The 21,484-nt window shown below is 46.2% G+C and overlaps 1 protein-coding gene across 1 annotated transcript in view; it reads left to right on the top strand.

Annotated features, from left to right (window-relative positions):
• mrps33 (mitochondrial ribosomal protein S33) overlaps nucleotides 1–20,724 on the top strand; it is a 64,631-nt gene extending 43,907 nt beyond the window's left edge. Inside the window, exons 2-3 of the mRNA XM_068051073.1 lie at nucleotides 6,546–6,791; nucleotides 19,385–20,724. Of these exons, the coding sequence (XP_067907174.1) occupies nucleotides 6,577–6,791; nucleotides 19,385–19,490 (321 nt within the window). The 5' untranslated portion in view covers nucleotides 6,546–6,576 and the 3' untranslated portion in view covers nucleotides 19,491–20,724. The remainder of the gene's footprint in view (nucleotides 1–6,545; nucleotides 6,792–19,384) is intronic.
• Nucleotides 20,725–21,484: the final 760 nt, after the last annotated feature.

Genomic DNA, 21,484 nt, shown 5'->3' on the forward strand with positions numbered 1-21,484 from the left:
GTATAACGCTGGGGTACAGTACTGGTGTGGACACGTCAATCACTGTATAACACTGGGGTACAGTACTGCTGGGGACAGGTCTGTTACTGTATAACACTGGGGTACAGGTCTGTCACTGTATAACACTGGGGTACAGTACTGGTGGGGACAGGTCTGTCACTGTATAACACTGGGGTACAGGTCTGTCACTGTATAACACGGGTACAGTACTGGTGGGGACAGGTCTGTCACTGTCTAACACTGGGGTGCAGTACTGGTGGGTACAGGTCTGTCACTGTATAACACTGGGATACAGTACTGGGGGTACAGGTCAGTCACTGTATAATACTGGAATACAGTACTGGTGGGTACAGGTCTGTCACTGTATAACACTGGGATACAGTACTGGGGGTACAGGTCAGTCACTGTATAATACTGGGATACAGTACTGGTGGGTACAGGTCTGTCACTGTATAACACTGGGATACAGTACTGGTGGGGACAGGTCTGTCACTGTATAACACTGGGGTCCAGGTCTGTCACTGTAACACTGGGGTACAGTACTGCTGGGAACAGGTCTGTCACTGTATAACACTGGGGTACAGGTCTGTCACTGTATAACACTGGGGGACAGTACTGGTGGGGACAGGTCTGTCACTGTATAACACGGGTACAGTACTGGTGGGGACAGGTCTGTCACTGTATAACACTGGGATACAGTACTGGGGGTACAGGTCAGTCACTGTATAATACTGGGATACAGTACTGGTGGGTACAGGTCTGTCACTGTATAACACTGGGGTACAGTACTGGTGGATACAGGTCTGTCACTGTATAACACTGGGGTACAGTACTGGTGGGTACAGGTCTGTCACTGTATAACACTGGGATACAGTACTGGTGGGTACAGGTCTGTCACTGTATAACACTGGGATACAGTACTGGTGGGTACAGGTCTGTCACTGTATAACACTGGGGTACAGTACTGGTGGATACAGGTCTGTCACTGTATAACACTGGGGTACAGTACTGGTGGGTACAGGTCTGTCACTGTATAACACTGGGGTACAGTACTGGTGGATACAGGTCTGTCACTGTATAACACTGGGGTACAGTACTGGTGGGTACAGGTCTGTCACTGTATAACACTGGGATACAGTACTGGTGGGTGCGCCATGTGAGCCGCATGGAAGATGGCATGATCCCCAAAGACACATTGTGCAGCGAGCTCGCCACTGCCATCAGACTCACCGGCCGTCCATGTCTCCGCTTCAAAGACGTCTGCAAACGCAACATTAAGTCCTGTGACATTGATCACAAGTCGTGGGAGTCTGTTGCCAGCGTTCTGTAGAGCTGGCGGGCAGTCATTAAGGCGGGGCTAAAGTGTGGCGAGTCCAAGAGACTTAGCAGTTGGCAGGAAAAAAGACAAAAGGGCAAGGGGAGAGCCAACTGTGTAACAGCCCCGACAATCAAATTTTTCTGCAGCACCTGTGGAAGAGCCTGTCACTCTAGAATTGACCTTTCTAGCCACTCCAGGCGCAGCTCCACAAACCACTGACCACCTTCAGGCGCTTACCCATTGTCTCCCGAGGCAAGGATATCAAAGAAGAAATACTGGTGGGTACAGGTCTGTCACTGTATAACACTGGGATACAGTACGGGTGGGTACAGGTCAGCCACTGAATAACACTGGAGTACAGTACTGGTGGGTACAGGTCTGTCACTGTATAACACTGGGGTACGGAACTGATGGGGACAGGTCTGTCACTGTATAACACTGGGGTACAGTACTGCTGGGGACGGGTCTGTCACTGGATAACACTGGGGTACAGTACTGCTGGGGACAGGTCTGTCACTGTATAACACTGGGATACAGTACGGGTGGGTACAGGTCTGTCACTTAATAACACTGGGATACAGTACTGGTGGATACAGGTCTGTCACTGTATAACACTGGAGTACAGATCTGGTGGGTACAGGTCTGTCACTGTATAACACTGGGATACAGGTCTGTCACTATAACACTGGGGTACAATACAGCTGGGTACAGGTCTGTCACTGTATAACACTGGGTACATTACTGGTGGGGACAGCTCTGTCACTGTATAAAACTGGTGTACAGTACTGGTGGGGACAGGTCTGTCACTGTATAACACTGGGGTGCAGTACTGGTGGGGACACTCAGTCACTATGTAACACTACTGTCACTGTGTAACACTGGGGTACAGTACAGGTCTGTCACTGTATAACACTGGGGTACAGGTCTGTCACTGTATTACACTGAGGTACAGTACTGGTGGGGACACTCAGTCACTATGTAACACTATTGTCACTGTGTAACACTGGGGTACAGTACCGCTGGGTCCAGGTCTGTCACTGTATAACACTGGTGTACGGTACTGGTGGGTACAGGTCTGTCACTGTATAACACTAGGGTACAGTACTGGTGGGTACAGGTCTGTCACTGTCTAACACTAGGGTACAGTACTGGTGGGTACAGATCTGTCACTGTATAACACTAGGGTACAGTACTGGTGGGGACAGGTCTTTCGCTGTATAACTGTGGGGTACAGGTCTGTCACTGTATAACACTGGGGTACAGTACTGGTGGGTACAGTTCTTTCACTGTATAACATGGGGTACAGTACCGCTGGGTCCAGGTCTGTCACTGTATAACACTGGTGTACAGTACTGGTGGGTACAGATCTGTCACTGTATAACATTGGGGTGCAGTATTGATGGTGCAGATCTGTCACTGTGTAACACTGGGGTGCAGGTCTGTCACTGTATAACACTGGGGTCCAATACTGGTGGGTACAGTTCTTTCACTGTATAACTCTGGGGTACAGGTCTGTCACTGTATAACACTGGGGTACTGTACTGGTGGGTACAAGTCTGTCACTGTATAACACTGGGATACAGTACTGGTGGGTACAGGTCTGTCACTGTATAATACTGGAGTACAGATCTGGTGCGTACAGGTCAGTCAGTGTATAACACTGGGATACAGTACTGGTGGGGACAGGTCTGTCACTTAATAACACTGGGATACAGTACTGGTGGATACAGGTCTGTCACTGTATAACACTGGAGTACAGATCTGGTGGGTACAGGTCTGTCACTGTGTAACACTGGGATACAGGTCTGTCACTATAACACTGGGGTACAATACAGCTGGGTACAGGTCTGTCACTGTATAACACTGGGTACATTACTGGTGGGGACAGCTCTGTCACTGTATAAAACTGGTGTACAGTACTGGTGGGGACAGGTCTGTCACTGTATAACACTGGGGTGCAGTACTGGTGGGGACAGGTCTGTCACTGTATAACACTGGGGTAAAGTACTGGTGGGGACACTCAGTCACTATGTAACACTACTGTCACTGTGTAACAGTGGGGTACAGTTCAGGTCTGTCACTGTATAACACTGGGATTCAGGTCTGTCACTGGATAACACTGGGGTACAATACAGCTGGCTACAGGTCTGTCACTGTATAACACTGGGTACAGTACTGGTGTGGAGAGCTCTGTCACTGTATAAAACTAGGGTACAGTACTGGTGGGTACAGGTCTGTCACTGGATAACACTGGGGTACAGGTGTGTCACTGTATTACACTGAGGTACAGTACTGGTGGGGACACTCAGTCACTATGTAACACTGTTGTCACTGTGTAACACTGGGGCACAGTACTGGTGGTTACAGGTCAGTCACTGTATAACACGGGGTACAGAACCGCTGGGTCCAGGTCTGTCACTGTATAACACTGGTGCACGGTACTGGTGGGTACAGGTCTGTCACTGTATAACACTAGGGTACAGTACTGGTGGGTACAGATCTGTCACTGTATAACACTGGGGTACAGTACTGGTGGGGACAGGTCTTTCACTGTATAACTCTGGGGTACAGGTCTGTCAGTGTATAACACTGGGGTACAGTACTGGTGGGTACAGTTCTTTCACTGTATAACATGGGGTACAGTACCGCTGGGTCCAGGTCTGTCACTGTATAACACTGGTGTACGGTACTGGTGGGTACAGGTCTGTCACTGTATAACTCTGGGGTACAGTACTGGTGGGTACAGATCTGTCACTGTATAACACTGGGGTACAGTACTTGTGGGGACAGGTCTTTCACTGGATAAATCTGGGGTACAGGTCTGTCACTGTATAACATTGGGGTACAGTATTGATGGTGCAGGTCTGTCACTGTGTAACACTGGGGTGCAGTACCAGTGGTACAGGTCTGTCACTGTATAATGCTGGGGTACACTGCTGGTGGGGACATGTCAGTCACTGTGTAACACTGGGGTACAGTACTGGTGGGGACAGGTCTGTCACTGTATAACACTGGGGTCCAGGTCTGTCACTGTAACACTGGGGTACAGTACTGGTGGGGACAGGTCTTTCTCTGTATAACACTGGGGTACAGGTCTGTCACTGTATCACACTGGTGTACGGTACTGGTAGGTACAGGTCTGTCACTGTATAACACTAGGGTACAGTACTGGTGGGTACAGATCTGTCACTGTATAACACTGGGGTACAGTACTGGTGGGGACAGGTCTTTCACTGTATAACTCTGGGGTACAGGTCTGTCACTGTATAACACTGGGGTACAATACTGGTGGGTACAGTTCTTTCACTGTATAACTCTGGGGTACAGTATTGATGGTACAGGTCTGTCACTGTGTAACACTGGGGTGCAGTACCAGTGGTACAGGTCTGTCACTGTATGATGCTGGGGGACACTACTGGTGGGTACAGGTCTGTCACTGTATAACACTGGGGTATAGTACTGGTGGGTACAGGTCTGTCACTGTATAACATTGGGGCACAGTATTGATGGTACAGGTCTGTCACTGTATAACACTGGGGTGTAGTACTGGTGGTACAGGTCTGTCACTGTATAACACTGGGGTACAGTACTGGTGGGTACAGGTCTGTCATTGTGTAACACTGGGGTACAGTACTGGTGGGGACAGGTCTGTCACTGTATAACACTGGGGTCCAGGTCTGTCACTATAACACTGGGGTACAGTACTGGTGGGGACAGGTCTTTCTCTGTATAACACTGGGGTACAGGTCTGTCACTGTATAACACGGGTACAGTACTGGTGGGGACAGGTCTGTCACTATAACACTAGGGTACAGTACTGGTGGGTACAGTACTGTCACTATAACATGGGTACAGTACTGGTGGGGACAGGTCTGTCACTGTCTAACACTGGGGTACAGATCTGTTACTGTATAACACTGGGGTACAGGTCTGTCACTGTATGACACTGGGGTACAATACTGGTGGGTAAAGGTCTGTCACTGTATAACACTGGGGTACAATACTGGTGGGTAAAGGTCTGTCACTGCATAACACTGGGATACAATACTGGTGGGTAAAGGTCTGTCACTGTATCACACTGGGGTACAAGTCTGTCACTGTATAACACTGGGTACAGTACTGGTGGGGACAGGTCTGTCACTGTCTAACACTGGGGTACAGATCTGTTACTGTATAACACTGGGGTACAGGTCTGTCACTGTATGACACTGGGGTACAATACTGGTGGGTAAAGGTCTGTCACTGTATAACACTGGGGTACAATACTGGTGGGTAAAGGTCTGTCACTGCATAACACTGGGATACAATACTGGTGGGTAAAGGTCTGTCACTGTATCACACTGGGGTAGAGTACTGGTGGGTAAAGGGCTGTCACTGTATAAAACTGGGATACAATACTGGTGGGTAAAGGTCTGTCACTGTATAACACTGGGATACAATACTGGTGGGTAAAGGTCTGTCACTGTATCACACTGGGGTAGAGTACTGGTGGGTAAAGGGCTGTCACTATAAAACTGGGATACAATACTGGTGGGTAAAGGTCTGTCACTGTATAAAACTGGGATACAATACTGGTGGGTCAAGGGCTGTCACTGTATAAAACTGGGATACAATACTGGTGGGTAAAGGGCTGTCACTGTATAAAACTGGGATACAATACTGGTGGGTAAAGGTCTGTCACTGTATAAAACTGGGATACAATACTGGTGGGTAAAGGGCTGTCACTGTATAAAACTGGGATACAATACTGGTGGGTAAAGGGCTGTCACTGTATAAAACTGGGATACAATACTGGTGGGTAAAGGTCTGTCACTGTATAAAACTGGGATACAATACTGGTGGGTAAAGGGCTGTCACTGTATAAAACTGGGATACAATACTGGTGGGTAAAGGTCTGTCACTGTATAAAACTGGGATACAATACTGGTGGGTAAAGGTCTGTCACTGTATAAAACTGGGATCCAATACTGGTGGGTCAAGGTCTGTCACTGTATAACAGTGGGGTACAGTACTGGTGGGTAAAAGTCTGTCACTGTATAACACTGGGCTACAATACTGGTGGGTAAAGGTCTGTCACAGTTTTACACTGGGGTACAATACCTGTGGGTAAAGGTCTGTCTCTGTATTATGCTGGAATTAAGTGTGAGTGGTCTCAGGCGTTTCATGGGATGGTAAAATATGCCTTTTGGGAAGCTCTGTCATGTTGTACTGCTATTTCCCTTGCAAGGACTGACTGCTCTCGTACTCCTGAAGCTGTGATGTCGACGCTGTCCAATTATGCGCGGCGCATGGTACGACTCAGTGCACAGATTTTTCAGGAGGTCGCTCGACCCACTGATGACCAGTCGATGAAGGTAGTGAAGCTGTTCAGCGAGCAGCCACTGGCACTGCAGAAAGAGGTATATGATTGGTATCCACAGCACAACCAGTACTACGCCCTGATGAAGAAAATACGACTTCTGGGTTTGTACAGGTAACAATACTTGTTTCTCTCTTGCCCCGTCTTTGTGCAGCTTTCTAGATTAGCTCCACTTGCTCAGGGTCAGGCTGCAGGCGCTCTGTGTCTTGCAACAGATGTCTGTTGGACTGCAGCCAAGCAGCTGGCACAAAGTTTAATGCTCAACAATGTTTGGATCAGGATAGGACAATAGTGGTTTAGTGTACTCTCCTTCCACCTGAGGATCTGGTGATGATATCCAGCCTGTGCTGTTCGGTTAGTTTATCGAATTATAGCAGCAATAATAATCTTGACAAGTAGAACATCCCAAGGCACATCACAGGAGCGATTATCATACAAAATTTGACATGCAACCACATCAGGAGATATTAGGGCAGATGACCGCAGAATCATAGAATGGTTACAGCACAGAAGGAGGCCATTTGGCCCATCGTGTCCATGCTGGCGCTCTGTAAGAGCAGCTCAGCTAGTCCCAGTCCCCCACCCTTTCCCTGTCGCATGGCAAATGTTTCCCTTCAGGTGCTTATCCAATTCCCTTTTAAAAGCCACAATTGAATCTGCCTCCACCACACTTCAGGCAGTGCATTCCAGATGCGAACCACTTGATGCATAAAAAGGTGTTTGCACACATCCATTCTTTTGCCATTCACCTTATAACAGTGACCTCCTGGTTCTTGACTCTTCCCCCAAATGGAAAGTTTCTCTCTATCTACTCCGCCTAGATCACTCATGATTTTGAACACCTCTATTAAATCTCCTCTCAACCTTCTCAAAGGAGAACAACCCCAGCTTGTCCAATCTATCCACGTAATAGAAGTGTCTCATCCCTGGTTCATCATGGCTTTGTTGCTTTTGTACTCTATGGCCTCTATTCATAAAGTCCAGGATCCCCTATGCCTTTTTAACCACTTTTTCAACCTGCCCTGCCGCCTTCAAGGATTTGTGCCCATGTCCCCCTGGATCTCTCTCTGTTCCTGCACCCCTTTAGAATTATACCCTCATTCATCCTACCAAGTTTTTTTTATTCTTTCATGGGATGTGGGCGTCGCAGGCCAGGCCAGCATTTATTGCCCATCCCTAATTGCCCTTGCACTGAGTGGCTTGCTAGGCCATTTCGAGGGCATGTAAGTGTCAACCACATTGCTGTGGATCTGGAGTCACATGTAGGCCAGACCAGGTAAGGACAGCAGATTTCCTTCCCTAAAGGACATTAGTGAACCAGATGGGTTTTTACAACAATCGACAATGGTTTCATGGCCATCATTAGACTAGCTTTTAAATTCCAGATTTATTAATTGAGTGTAGTGGGATTCGAACCCATGTCCCCAGAGCAATACCTGGGTATCTGGGTTACTAGTCCAGTGACAATACCAGTACGCCACCGTCTCCCCCTCCCCCCCACTTCACACTTCTTTGTATTAAATTTCATGTGTCCTCTCCACCCATTCCACCAGCATGTCTATGTCCTCTTGAAGTCTATCACTAGCCTCCTCACAGTTCACAATACTTTCAAGTTTTGTGTAATTCACAGATTTTGAAATTGTGCCCTGTACACCCAAGTTTAGGTCATAAATATGTACCAAGAAAAGCAGTAGTCCACTGCATACCTTTCTCCACTTTGGAAAACAACCATTCACCACTACTGTCACTCAGCCAACTTCGTATCCATACTACCACTGTCCCTTTTTTCCCATGGGCTTCAATTTTGCTGGCAAGATTGCTGTTATGTGGCACTTTATCAAATGCTTTTTGGAAGTCCATGTGCACCATAATCCTCATCAGCCCTCTCTGTTAGCTCATCAAAAAACTCAACCAAGTTAGTTAAACATGGTTTGCCTTTAACAAATCTGTGCTAGCTTTCCTTAATTATCAACATTTATCCAAGTGGCTATTAATTTTTTTCCCAGATTATCATTTCTAAAAACTTTTCCACTACCTAAGTTAAACTGACTGGCCTATAATTTCTGGATTTATCCTTGCACCCTGTTTTAAACAAGGGTGTAATTCAAAAAGGAAATAGTGAGAGTTCAGGGCCAATATGTTCCCGTAAAGGTGAAGGGTAGGACCAAGAAGTCCAGGGAACCCTGGATATCAATTGATATAGAGGATTGGATAAAAAAAAAGGAGGCTTATGGCAGATTCTGAGGGCTGAAAACAGCGGAGGCCCTAGAGGAGTAAAGCAAGTGTAGTGGGGTACTTAAAAAAAGTAATTAGGAGAGCGAAGAGGGGGCATGAAAAAACACTGGCGGGCAAGTTAAAGGAAAATCACAAGGTGTTTTATAAATACATTAAGGGCAAGAGGATAACCAGGGAAAGAGTAGGGCCCATTCGGGACCAAAGTAGCAATCTGTGTGTGGAGCTGGAGGACATAGGTGAGGTTTTAAATGATTACTTTTCATCTGTGTTCTCTATGGAGAAGGACGATGTAGGTGTAGAGATCAAGGAGGGGGATTGTGATAGACTTGAACAAATTAGCATTGAAAGGGAGTAGGTATTAGCTGTTTTAGCGGGCTTATAAGTGGATAAATCCCCAGGCCCAGGTGAGATGTATCCCAGGCTGCTATGTGAGACAAGGGAGGAGATTGCAGGGGCTATTACACAAATTTTCAAATCTTCGCTGGCCACAGGAGAGGTGCTAGAGGACTGGAGGACAGCGAATGTGGTTTCATTATTCAAGAAGGGTAGAAGGGATAAACCAGGTAATTACAGGCCAGTGAGTCTAACATCAGTGGTAGGGAAACTATTGGAAAAAATTCTGAGGGACAGGATTAATCTCCACTTGGAGAGGCAGGGATTAATCAAGGATAGTCAGCATGGCCTTGTCAAGGGGAGATCATGTCTAACAAATTTGATTGAATTTTTTGAGTCATTGACTAGGTGTGTAGATGAGGGTAGGGCAGTTGATGTAGTCTACATAGACTTCAGTAAGGCTTTTGATAAGGTCCCGCATGGGAGATTGGTCAAGATTCCTGGGATGGCAGGACTGACGTATGAAGAGAGATTAGGTCGATTAGACTTGTATTCACTAGAGTTTAGAAGAATGAGAGGGGATCTCATAGAAACCTACAAAATTTTAACAGGACTGCACAGACTAGATGCAGGAAGGATGTTCCCGATGGCGGGGGATTCCAGGACCAGGGGTCACTGTCTAAGGATAAGGGGTAAGCCATTTAGGACTGAAATGAGGAGAGATTTCTTCACCCAGAGAGTGGTGGACCTGTGGAATTCTCTACCACAGAAAACAGTTGAGGTCAAATCATTAAATATATTCAAGAAAGAGGTAGATATAGTCCTTGGGGCTAATGAGATCAAGAGATACAGGGAGAAAACGGGAACAGGTTACTGAGTTTGGGTGATAAGCCATGATCGTATTGAATGGCGGAGCAGGCTCGAAGGGCTGAATGGCCTACTCTTGCTCCTATTTTTCTATGTTTCTAAGGTAACAACCCATGGGATTCAGGGCAATTTGGCAAATTGGATCCAAAATTGGCTTAGTGGCAGGAGGCAGAGGGTAATGGTCGAGGGTTGTTTTTGCAATTGGAAGCCTGTGACCAGTGGTGTACTGCAGGGATCGGTGCTGGGACCCTTGCTGTTTGTAGTGTACATTAATGATTTAGACGTGAATCTAGGAGGTATGATCAGTAAGTTCACAGATGACACGAAAATTGGTGGTGTCGTAAATAGTGAGGAAAAAAGCCTTAGATTACAGGACGATATAGAGAGATACAGCACTGAAACAGGCCCTTCGGCACACCGAGTCTGTGCCGACCAACAACCACCCATTTATACTAATCCTACATTAATCCCATATTCCCTACCACCTACCTACATGAGGGGCAATTTACAATGGCCAATTTACCTATCAACCTGCAAGTCTTTGGCTGTGGAAGGAAACCGGAGCACCCGGCGGAAACTCACGCGGTCACAGGGAGAACTTGCAAACTCCGCACAGGCAGTACCCAGAACTGAACCCGGGTCGCTGGAGCTGTGAGGCTGCGGTGCTAACCACTGCGCCACTGTGCTGCACATGGGCTGGGAAGATGGGCAGAGCAATGACAAATGGAATTTAATCCTGAGAAGTGTGAGGTGATGCATTTCGGGAGAATTAACGAGGCAAGGGCATATACAATGGATGGTAGGACCCTAGGAAGTACAGAAGGTCAGATGAACTTTGGTGTACTTGTTCATAGATCACTAAAGGCAACAGCACAGGTAGATAAGGTGGTTAGGAAGGCATAGAATATAAGAGCAGGGAGGTTATGATGGAGCTGTATAAAACGCTAGTTAGGCCACAGCTGGAGTACTGTGTACAATTCTGGTCACCACATGATAGGAAAGATGTGATTGCACTGGAGAGGGTGCAGAGGAGATTCTTCAGGATGTTGCCTGGGCTGGAGCATTTCAGCTATGAAGAGAGACTGGTAGGCCAGGGTGTTTTCCTTAGAGCAGAGAAGGCTGAGGGGGGAACCTGACTGAGTTATACAAAATTATGAGGGGCATAGATAGGGTAGATAGGAAGAAACTTTTTCCCTTAGCGGAGGTGTCAATAACCAGGGGCCATAGATTTAAGGTAAGGGGCAGGAGGTTTAGAGGGGATTTGAAGAAAACATTTTTCATCCAGAGGGTGGTTGGAATCTGGAACACATTACCTGAAGGGGTGGTAGAGGCAGGAACCCTCACAACATTTAAGAAGTATTTAGATGAGCACTTGAAACATCATAGCATACAAGGCTATGGGCCAAGTGCTGGAAAATGGGACTAGAATAGATAGGAGCTTGATGGCCAGCATGGACACGGTGGGCCAAAGGGCCTGTTTCTGTGCTGTATAACTCTATGACTCTATTTGCAATTCTCCAGTCTTCTGAAACCACCCTGTATCTAAGGAGGATTGGAAGATTATGGCCAGTGCTTTCACAATCTTTACCCTTGCTGCCCTCAGGGTTCTCAAATGCATCCTATTCAGTCCTGGTGACCTATCACCTTAAGAACAGTCAGCTTTTCTAACATCTCCTCTTTATCAATTTTTATCCCATCCAGTGTGTCAACCACCTACTCTTTCACTATGACTTGGGCAGCATCTTTCATGGTGAAGACAGATGCAAAGTACTCATCTAGTGCCTCAGGCCCCTCGAGCTTGTTCTGCCATTCAATAAGATTGTGGCCGATCTGATTGTGGCCTCAACTCCACTTTCCTGCTTGCCCCCATCACCCTCGACTCCCTTGTCAATCAAAAATTTGTCTAACTCAGCCTTGAACGTATTCAATGACCCAGCTTCCACTGCACTCTGGGGTAAAGAATTCCAAAAATTAACAACCCTCTGAGAGAAGAAATTTCTCCTCATTTCCGTCTTAAATGGGAGACCCCCTATTTTGAAACTGTGTTCCCTAGTTCTACATTCCCCCACAAGGGGAAATATCCTCTCAACATTTACCCTGTCAAGCCCCCTCAGAATCTTATATGTTTCAATAAGATCATCTCTCATTTTTCTAAACTCTGGAAACATACAGATGAAGAAAATTCTCCTGAACACACTTCAGAAACTCTTCTCTCTCTCTGCACTTTACACCATTACTATTCCAGTCTATATTAGGATAATTAAAGATCCTCCATTATCACTACCCTATAGTTTTTGCACCTCTCTGTAATTTCCCAGTATATTTGCTCCTCTATATCTTTCTCACTAGTTGCTGGCCATTAGTATACACCCAGTAGTGTAATGGTACCTCTATTGTTTCTTAACTCTAACCAAATTGATTCTGTCATTGACCCCCTCTAGGATATCCTGTCTCTCCAGCATTGTAATATTCTCCTTAATCAATACTATCACCCCTCCTCCTTTCTTTCCTTCCCTGTGTTTCCTAAACACCTTGTATGCAGGAATATTTAGGACCCAGTCCTGCCCCTTTGTTAGCCAGGTCTGCATTATTGCCACATTATATTTCCATGTGCCTATCAGTGCCTGCAGCTCACTGCACAGTGGCGCAGTGGTTAGCACCGCAGCCTCACAGCTCCAGGGACCCGGGTTCAATTCCGGGTACTGCCTGTGTGGAGTTTGCAAGTTCTCCCTGTGTTTGCGTGGGTTTCCTCCGGGTGCTCCGGTTTCCTCCCACATGCCAAAGACTTGCAGGTTGATAGGTTAATTGGCCATTATAAAATTGCCTCTAGTATAGGTAGGTGGTAGGGAAATATAGGGACAGGTGGGGATGTGGTAGGAATATGGGATTAGTGTAGGATTAGTATAAATGGGTGGTTGATGGTCGGCACAGACTCGGTGGGCCGAAGGGTCTGTTTCAGTGCTGTATCTCTAAAAAAAAAACCTTATTTACCACGCTTGTGCGTTTACATACATGGACTGTAAACCGAATTCAGACCTTATTACATTTCCTTTTAGTCTGACCCCACCTAATATTTTTTACTGTAGTGCTAGCTGTCTCTCCCAATCCTTTGTGCATCTTGTTTCTGCTTTCTAATGCTACTTCCTACTTCCCATCACCCTGCCAAGGTAGTTTAACCCCTCTCCAACAACTCTAGCAAATCACCACGCCAGTGTATTGGTCCCAGTTCTGTTGAGGTGCAACCCATCCAGCCTGTACAGGTCCCATCTCCCCCGGAGCTGGTCCCAATGTCCAAGGAATCAAAAGCCCTTTCTCCTGCACCATCTCTCCAACCACCCATTCATCTGCTGTATCCTCCTATTTCTATACTCACTGGTGTGTGGCGCAGGGAGTAATCCAGAGATTACTACCTTTGAAGTCCTGTTTGCTAGTCTCCTTCCTAGCTTTGTAAAATCTACCTGGAGAGCCGCATCCCTCTTTCTGCCTATGTAGTTGGAATTGATATGGACCACGACCTCTGGCTGATCACCCTCCCCCCCAGCACCCCCCTCAGAGTACTCTGCAGCTGCTTAGTGACACCCTGGCACCAGGGAGGCAATATACCATCCTGGATTCACATCTGTGGCTGCCGAAATGCTTGTCTGGTCCCCTAACTATAGAATCCCCTAACACTATTGCTTTCCCAGTCTTTCTCCTGCCCTCCTCCCCCCTGCCTTTGCACAGCTGAGCTGCCCATGGTACTTGGCTCTGTCTGCACTCCATACTAGTTGGAGAGTGAGTTACACTCAGGCCTCCTGCACTACCTGCCTAGTCCTGTTTTTCTCTTTGGGGGTCACCCATTTCCTCTCTGACTGCATACCCTTAAGCTGTGGGTGACCAACTCTAGAAAGCAAATGCTTAGACAAAGAAGCAGGTTTTAAGGAGCATCTTAAAGCACAAAAGAGAAATAGAGAGGCGCCAAGTTTTCAGGTGGGAACTCCAGAGAGTAGGCCCCTGGCAACTAAAGGCACCGCTGCCAACGATGAAGCGATTAAAATTGGGGATGCTCAATAGAATCATAGAAAGTTTAAGGCACAGAAAGAGGCCACTTGGCCCATCATGTCTGTGCCGGCTGAAAAATGATCCACCTATTCTAATCCCACTTTCCAGCATTTGGTCCGTAGCCCTGCAGATTACGTCACTTAAGGTGCATATCCAGACTCCTTTTGAATGAGTTGAGGGTCTCTGCCTCAACTACCCTTTCAGGCAGTGAGTTCCAGACCCCCACCACCTTCTGGGTGAAAAAATCTTTCCTCGTCTCCCCTCTAATTTTTCTACCAATCACTTTAAACCTATGCCCCCTAGACCTCTCTGCTAAGGTAAATAGGCCCTTCACCTCCACTCTATCCAGGCCCCTCACAATTTTGTACGTTTTAATCAGATCTCCCCTCAGCCTTCTCTGTTCCAAGGAGAACAACCCCAGCCGATCCAATCTTTCCTCATAGCTGCATTTTTCCAGTCCTGGCAATATCCTCGTAAATCTCCTCTGTACCCTCTCTCGTGCAATTACATCCTTTCTGTAATGAGGTGACCAGAACTGCACGCAGTACTCAAGTTGTGGCCTAACCAGTGAGTTATACAGTTCCAGCATAACCTCCCTGGTCTTATATTCTATACCTCAGATAATAAAGGAAAGGATTCCATATGCCTTCTTAGCCATCTTATTGACCAGAGAAAATGTATTGGGGAAACATAAGGGACTAAAAGCCAACAAATCCCCGGGACCTGATGGCCTACACCCTAGGATTCTAAAGGAGATAGCTGCAGAGATACTGGATGCGCTAGCTATGATTTTCCAAAATTCCTTAGATTTGGGAACAGTCCCATCAGATTGGAAGTTGGCAAATGTTACACCACTTTCAAGAAAGGAGGGAGAGAGAAAACAGTGAACTACAGGCCAATTAGCCTAACATCAGCCGTTAGAAAAATGCTGGAATCCGTTATTCAGGAAGTCTTAACAATTCACTTGGAAAAGCATAGTATGATTAGAACAAGTCAACATGGTTTTACTAAAATCCTGTTTTTTGAGGATGTAACTAGTAGGGTAGATAAAGGGGAACCAGTAGACGATGTATACCTGCATTTCCAAAAGGCATTCGATAAGGTGCCACGCAAAAGGTTAATATGTAAGATAAGGGCTCATGGACTTGGGGGTAATATATTAGCATGGATAGAGGATTGGTTAACAGACAGGAAGCAAAGAGTGGACATAAATAGGCCATTTTCCGGTTGGCAGGCATTGAATTGTGGAGTGCTGCAAGGATCAGTGCTGGGGCCTCAGCTATTCACAATCTATATTAACGACTTAGATGAAGAGACAGAGAGTAATGTATCTAAAATAAAAGCAAAATACTGCGGATGCTGGAAATCTGAAACAAAAACAAGAAATGCTGGAATCACTCAGCAGTTCTGGCAGCATCTGTGGAAAGAGAAGCAGAGTTAACGTTTCGGGTCAGTGACCCTTCTTCGGAACTGATGTATCTAATGTATCTAAGTTTGCTGATGATACAAAGATAGGTGGAAAGGTAAACTGTGGGGAGGACACAGAGGCTGCAAAGAGATATAGACAGGTTAAATGAGCGGGCAACAAGCATAATGAAGTGAAGTGTGAAGTTATTCACTTTGGTCATAAGAATAGAAAAGCAGAATGTTTTTTAAAAGGTGTTAAACTTTGAAGTATTGATGTTCAAAGAGACTTGGGTGAGCTTGTACAAGGAACGCAGAAAGTTAGCATGTAGGTACAGCAAGCAGTTAGGAAAGCGAATGGCACATTGGCCTTTATTGCAAAGGGTTTGGAGCACAGGAATAAAGTAGTCTTGCTACATTTGCACAGGGTTTTGGTGAGACCACATCTGGAGTACTGTGTGCAGTTTTGGTCTCTACATTTAAGAAAGGATATACTTGCATAGGAGGCGGTACAACGAAGGTTCACTAAATTGGTCCCTGGGATGAGGGGGTTGTCTGATGATGACAGGCTGAGTAAATTGGGCCTATATTCTCTGGAGTTTAGAAGAATGAGAGGTGATCTAATTGAAACATACATGATTCTGAAGGGGCTGGATAGGGTAGACACTGAGAGATTGTTTCAGCTAATTGAGGAATCTAAAACACGGGACACAATCTCAGGATAAGAGGCCGATCATTTAGGACTTAGATAAGCAAGAATTACTTCACCCAAAGGGTTGTGAATCTTTGGAATTCTCTATCCCAGAGGATTGTGAATGCTCCATCATTGAATACATTTATGGCTGGGATAGATAGATTTTTGGTCTCTAGGGAAATAAGGGATATGGCAAGAGGGTGGGAAAGTGGAGTTGAAACCTAAGATCAGCCATGATCGTTTTGAATGGTGGAGCAGGCTCGATGGGCCATATGGTCTGTTCCTGCTCCTATTTCTTATGTTTCTTGTGTTCATCTGGTTAATGATCATCGGACCAGTTGAATGAATTTCGCCTTATTTGCTCTATTCTCTGCTGATTGTAAGGACCCGACATAAAAATGAGGTTGAGTACTTTCAGCCTAGTTCTTAACGAACATGCGCCATATCACAAAACTCGTTCTAAACTGGCAGTCTCTGAGGGTGGTCAGTGTGCGAATGGTGTAGAATGGGTCCTGTTCTGAGTTTGGGTTAGAATGGGTCCTGTTCCGAATTTGGGGCTGAGGCACATTGTTGGAACACAACAGAAGGACCTTTACTGTGCTTTCTATACGTAATATGCCTGACTTTGAGAGTGCTTGACACTGATACCAGGTGGCTGGACTGCCAAGTGTTGTGTTCCCTCAGTACGAAATCCCCAACTCGGTAAGCTCAAAGTGCATCAATAATAAGAGTAATATGCTATTGCGGGGACTATTGTCATTTGAGGTTGGGTGATGGTGCTTCTGAATTGTAAGTAGCATGAAGCACGCTTGCCAGCGTTATTTAATCATTGTGGTAAAGATCATGTTAGCCGTGTTGTGCTTCAGTTCAGGTTTGATGAATGTTAGTGTTTATCATATCGCCTGATGAGTGCTTTGAATTGATTTTCAAGTGGGCACAAGATGCAGCAATGAATTTTCCCATTATCATTTCACTCTGTTTCTTCCTCTAAACTGAGTGCTCAGTGCTGGAATAAGATAAATAAAGTCGTAAAAAAATAACATTTACAAGACGAGGGTTAAACCTACCTGTACAGTAGTATTCTGTGTTTCTGAAATGCAGCCAGAAATGGTTTCTGTCAGAGGTTTGTGCCTTCGGTAAAAGCCTAACACTTCAACACTCAACAGGCACTCAACAGGCAGGCCACATATCCCAGGATAAACCTGTGCCTGCCTCATTTTTGTATTAACCCCCTCCGCACGCACCCCCCCCACCCCCACCCCAGATTGACAGCAAAACTAGCAATTCCCTGAGCATGACAGGGCTTTCTATTTGTAAACTTTGCCTCCTTATACAAATAATGCCTTGTATTTTATATTATGCATTGTTGCTATCCTTATAAAACAGCTTGTGCTAGCCTGCCTGTCATGCTTCCTACGCATCAGACATGGCATTAGAAAATTAGCTGCAAATCTATTATCTCAATGGGGGTGATTGGAAAGGCCATGCTTTATTTCGTTTCTACTGAATGGCAAGGAGATAAGAATATGGCCCACATTGAGTGCAGAGAGAATACAGCTTGTGTCTTTGTAGATAAATGTACTGGCTGGTGCACTGCTGAGCCATATAGACTGGAGGGTTCTAGATTCAGTCCCTGGGCAGGGCAGAACTGTTTGACCAGGCATTTGGGGCATTGCAATCAGTCCATTTCCCTGGGTTCTAGTGCAGAAAAAGTTTAATGTAAGGAACATAGGAATTGCTAGATGTAAAAAGACCAATGTCATTCTAGTTCGTCTTCTGCCATCCTGGTAGTCACGAGGTACAACAACAATGAAGTTGTTGGATGATTGTAGCAATTAATCTCTTATCAGTTAGTCTATAACAGACCCAGACATGAGGCAAGGAAAAGCCCAGTGATGAAGAGCTTTGAGGTGATTAAAGGAGTTGATAGATTAGATAGAGAGGAATTATTCCCTCTGGTGGGGGTGTCCAGATCAAGGAGGCATAACCTTAAAATTGGAGTGAGGTCGTTCAGGGGTGATGGCAGGAAGCAACCCTTCACATAAAGGGTGGTGAAAATCTGGAACTCTCTCCCCCAAAAAGCTGTTGAGGCCGGGGGTTAATTGAAAATTTCAAAACAGATTGCTAGATTTTTGTTAGGCTTGGGTTGTTTTCACTGGAGCAGAGAAGACTGAGGGGTGACCTGATCGAGGTGTACAAGATTATGAGAGGCATGGACAGGGTGGATAGGGAACAGCTGTTCCCCTTAGTTGAAGGGTCAGTTACGAGGGGTCACAAGTTTAAGGTGAGGGGCGGGAGGTTTAAGGGGAATTTGAGGAAGAACTTTTTTACCTAGAGGGTGGTGACGGTCCGGAATGCCCTGCCTGGGAGGGTGGTAGAGGTGGGTTGCCTCACATCCTTTCAAAAGTACCTGGATGAGCACTTGGCACGTCATAACATTCAAGGCTATGGGCCAAGTGTTGGCAAATGGGATTAGGTAGACAGGTCAGGTGTCTTCAATGCATCGGTGCAGACTCGATGGGCCGAAGGGCCTCTTGTGCACTGTATTATTCTGTGATTCTGTGAAGGGTAGCGAGGGTTATGGAACTAAGGTCAGTAGATGGAGTTAAGATACAGATCTGTTGTGATCCAATTGATTGGCAGAATAGGCTCGTGGAACTGAATGGCCTGCTCCTGTTCCTATGAAACCAAGTGACTTCTTCCTCCCAAGCATGCTGCTACATTCCTCTCACTGGGAACTGATTTGTGTTCCCTGCTGGAAGTGCACAGATGTGGAGATTGGGTGTGGACAGGATTAGGCTCATCTGTGGTACCAGCCATGGTTACATAATCTGTTGGGACTCTTGGTCAACATGGGGCATTTTCACAAGGATCTTTCGGTCCCTATGGAATAGGAGTCAGTATATTGGGGAAGAAATTGTGAGGCAGGAACTTTTACACATTGAAAAGGCCAGTGGTGTAGAAACACAATAACACCAAAACATGGGCATTACTAAATCCAAAGCGACTAGGGATTGAGCCCGGAGCTCTGACCTGGGAGGTCAGCAGCGTGGGGTTGTGTCACGGGATTGGAGTGAAATCCTGCTGCCTGGCCGGATCGCCTGTAACTGGCTCACTCTTTTTGTCTCCGCAGAGACGAGCACGAAGATTTCAAAGAGGAAATGAGGCGGCTCAGGAAGTTGCGAGGCAAAGGGAAGCCAAAAAAAGGAGAAGGGAAGCGAGCCTTGAAGAAGAAATAGAGCCATGTCTGGTCAAGCTACAGGCTCACCCTCTCGATGGTCAACTGCATCCAGCTGCCTCTCATCTGTCCCTTTCTTTTTGGGTATCTTTATTTTTTAAAATGTAGAATTTAATTTGTCGTCTTCAGCCTCTGCCCCTCACTGTTCATTTTTCCCCTCTCATTGTTCTGTCTGCAGTTCTCAATGCAGTAAAGTTCCTGATCCCACCCTGGGTGTAAGGGAGCAAGTCAAGTCAAATTACTGTCTTCCCTTGTCCCCTGTGGTCTATTTGGATGTAGGTATAAACTGATAGAGACTGGAAGCTGCCAGGTTCAAACTGTGATCTGTGCTGAGGTATCTTGACCTTATTTGAGGTGCTACAGTTGATTAGGGCACTCTTCGGTGCTGGGATTAACACAAATCTGCAGAGGTCACACCCCTGATTACTAACCAGTGACCCAGCTACCAGTGTCGGGTAGGGACGGAATTGGGTGTGGTGTGTTACCTATCTGTGGTTGAACAGCCCAGCAGCATTCACTGCCCTGACTGCCTCATGGTAAATGGCCAGTAAGGTGAGGCACTGGAAGTTTAGTGACACCTGTGAAGCCAGAATCACTGCACAAATAGACTGCTTCAGGAGAAGGTTAAAGAAAAATGAGTCAGGCCACCCTTAGCCAGTGCCAGCAGCAGCAATTGATCAATGTGTTCGTTTACTGGGGAATGGGGCATGGAGCATGGCAGCAACAAAAAAGAAAGCTGCGTTCTATTTATTAAATATATCCTGAAGAAGCACAAACTAACTGTAGTAGAACTACAGCAATTCTGGTTTGATTCTCCTGTGCCAGTCTGAGCAGCTGAGAGAGGCAGCACAAATCTCACCTTCCCCTTTCCCCACTACCCATTTAATTGTTTGTGCCTTCCCCACAGCATTGATTCAGGCCACTGTCCATGTCCCCATTCACTATCAAGTGCACAAGGGGGAGAGAGTGTGTGAGAGTTTTTTTCTTTTGAATTGGTAGAGCACCGGGCAGCTTGTCAACCAACAGTTAGGTTGAATTGAAGTGTTTAATTATCTCAAATTGTTCCCAGTGCTATGACTGCACAAGTGGCCTGGGATTGATGGCAGTTTGTAACCACCAGCCAGAGGCGTGAGTGTAATTGACTGGTGGACTCCCAGCCTGTGTGATACAGTACCGTGACATTAACTGATCACTGGGCTCAGTACAAATCCATTGTTAATAAATGCTGAAATGTTCGGGCTGTCTGATTTCTTTCAGTTTGTTAGCTGGGAAATGAAAGACCTGTTGGTTGTAAAATATCTATCTGAACAAGATGGGGTAAAATCTTCTGAGAAGAGACAGGGGGAGCCACATGAAGCTCTGAAAGCATATGTAACAAATGGATTGTCAGTCCCCCTTCTCTTTACACCTGTCCTCACCTGAAGGCACGACCCTTCCTGCAGTATGGTTGCACAGGTACCTTGCTCAAGTGAGCATTCTTGGTCTTTGAGCCTAGATGGAGCATTGGCTTATTCAAGCACGAAGGCACCCAGCCAGGCCCAATCCCGACCTAACTCAATGTCTCCATCCAGCAGGCATCACTGTGTTCAGGAACAGTGGTTGATTTATTTCCCTCTCATTCGACCCTACCCAACCTAGGCTGCTGAGATCAGGAACAATTTCAGTGTCTCAGTTGCTGCCCCAAGTGAGATCAACTAACTGGCGCCTGACTGGGACTGGAAAACAGACTCTCTGGTCTGAAAGACTGGGGTGCTGTGCTAACTGTGCTTACCCACAGAGTGGTTGGTGAGCACTGTCTGTTCATTTATTGTCCCTATCTTTATTTTAATAAAATAATACTGTTACGACCAGGTGAGAAAGAGGTCTAGGCTTCCCTTTCAGCCTTCACCTGGTCTTACTGTAACAGGATTTAATTTTAAACACACCGTATTTTTAGCTTCCGCTTGGTGGATACTTGTTCACCACTTTCCAATTATGCGGCAAAGAAACCAGCAC

This window comes from Heterodontus francisci, chromosome 18, assembly GCF_036365525.1.
Source record: "Heterodontus francisci isolate sHetFra1 chromosome 18, sHetFra1.hap1, whole genome shotgun sequence".
NCBI lineage: Eukaryota > Metazoa > Chordata > Chondrichthyes > Heterodontiformes > Heterodontidae > Heterodontus > Heterodontus francisci.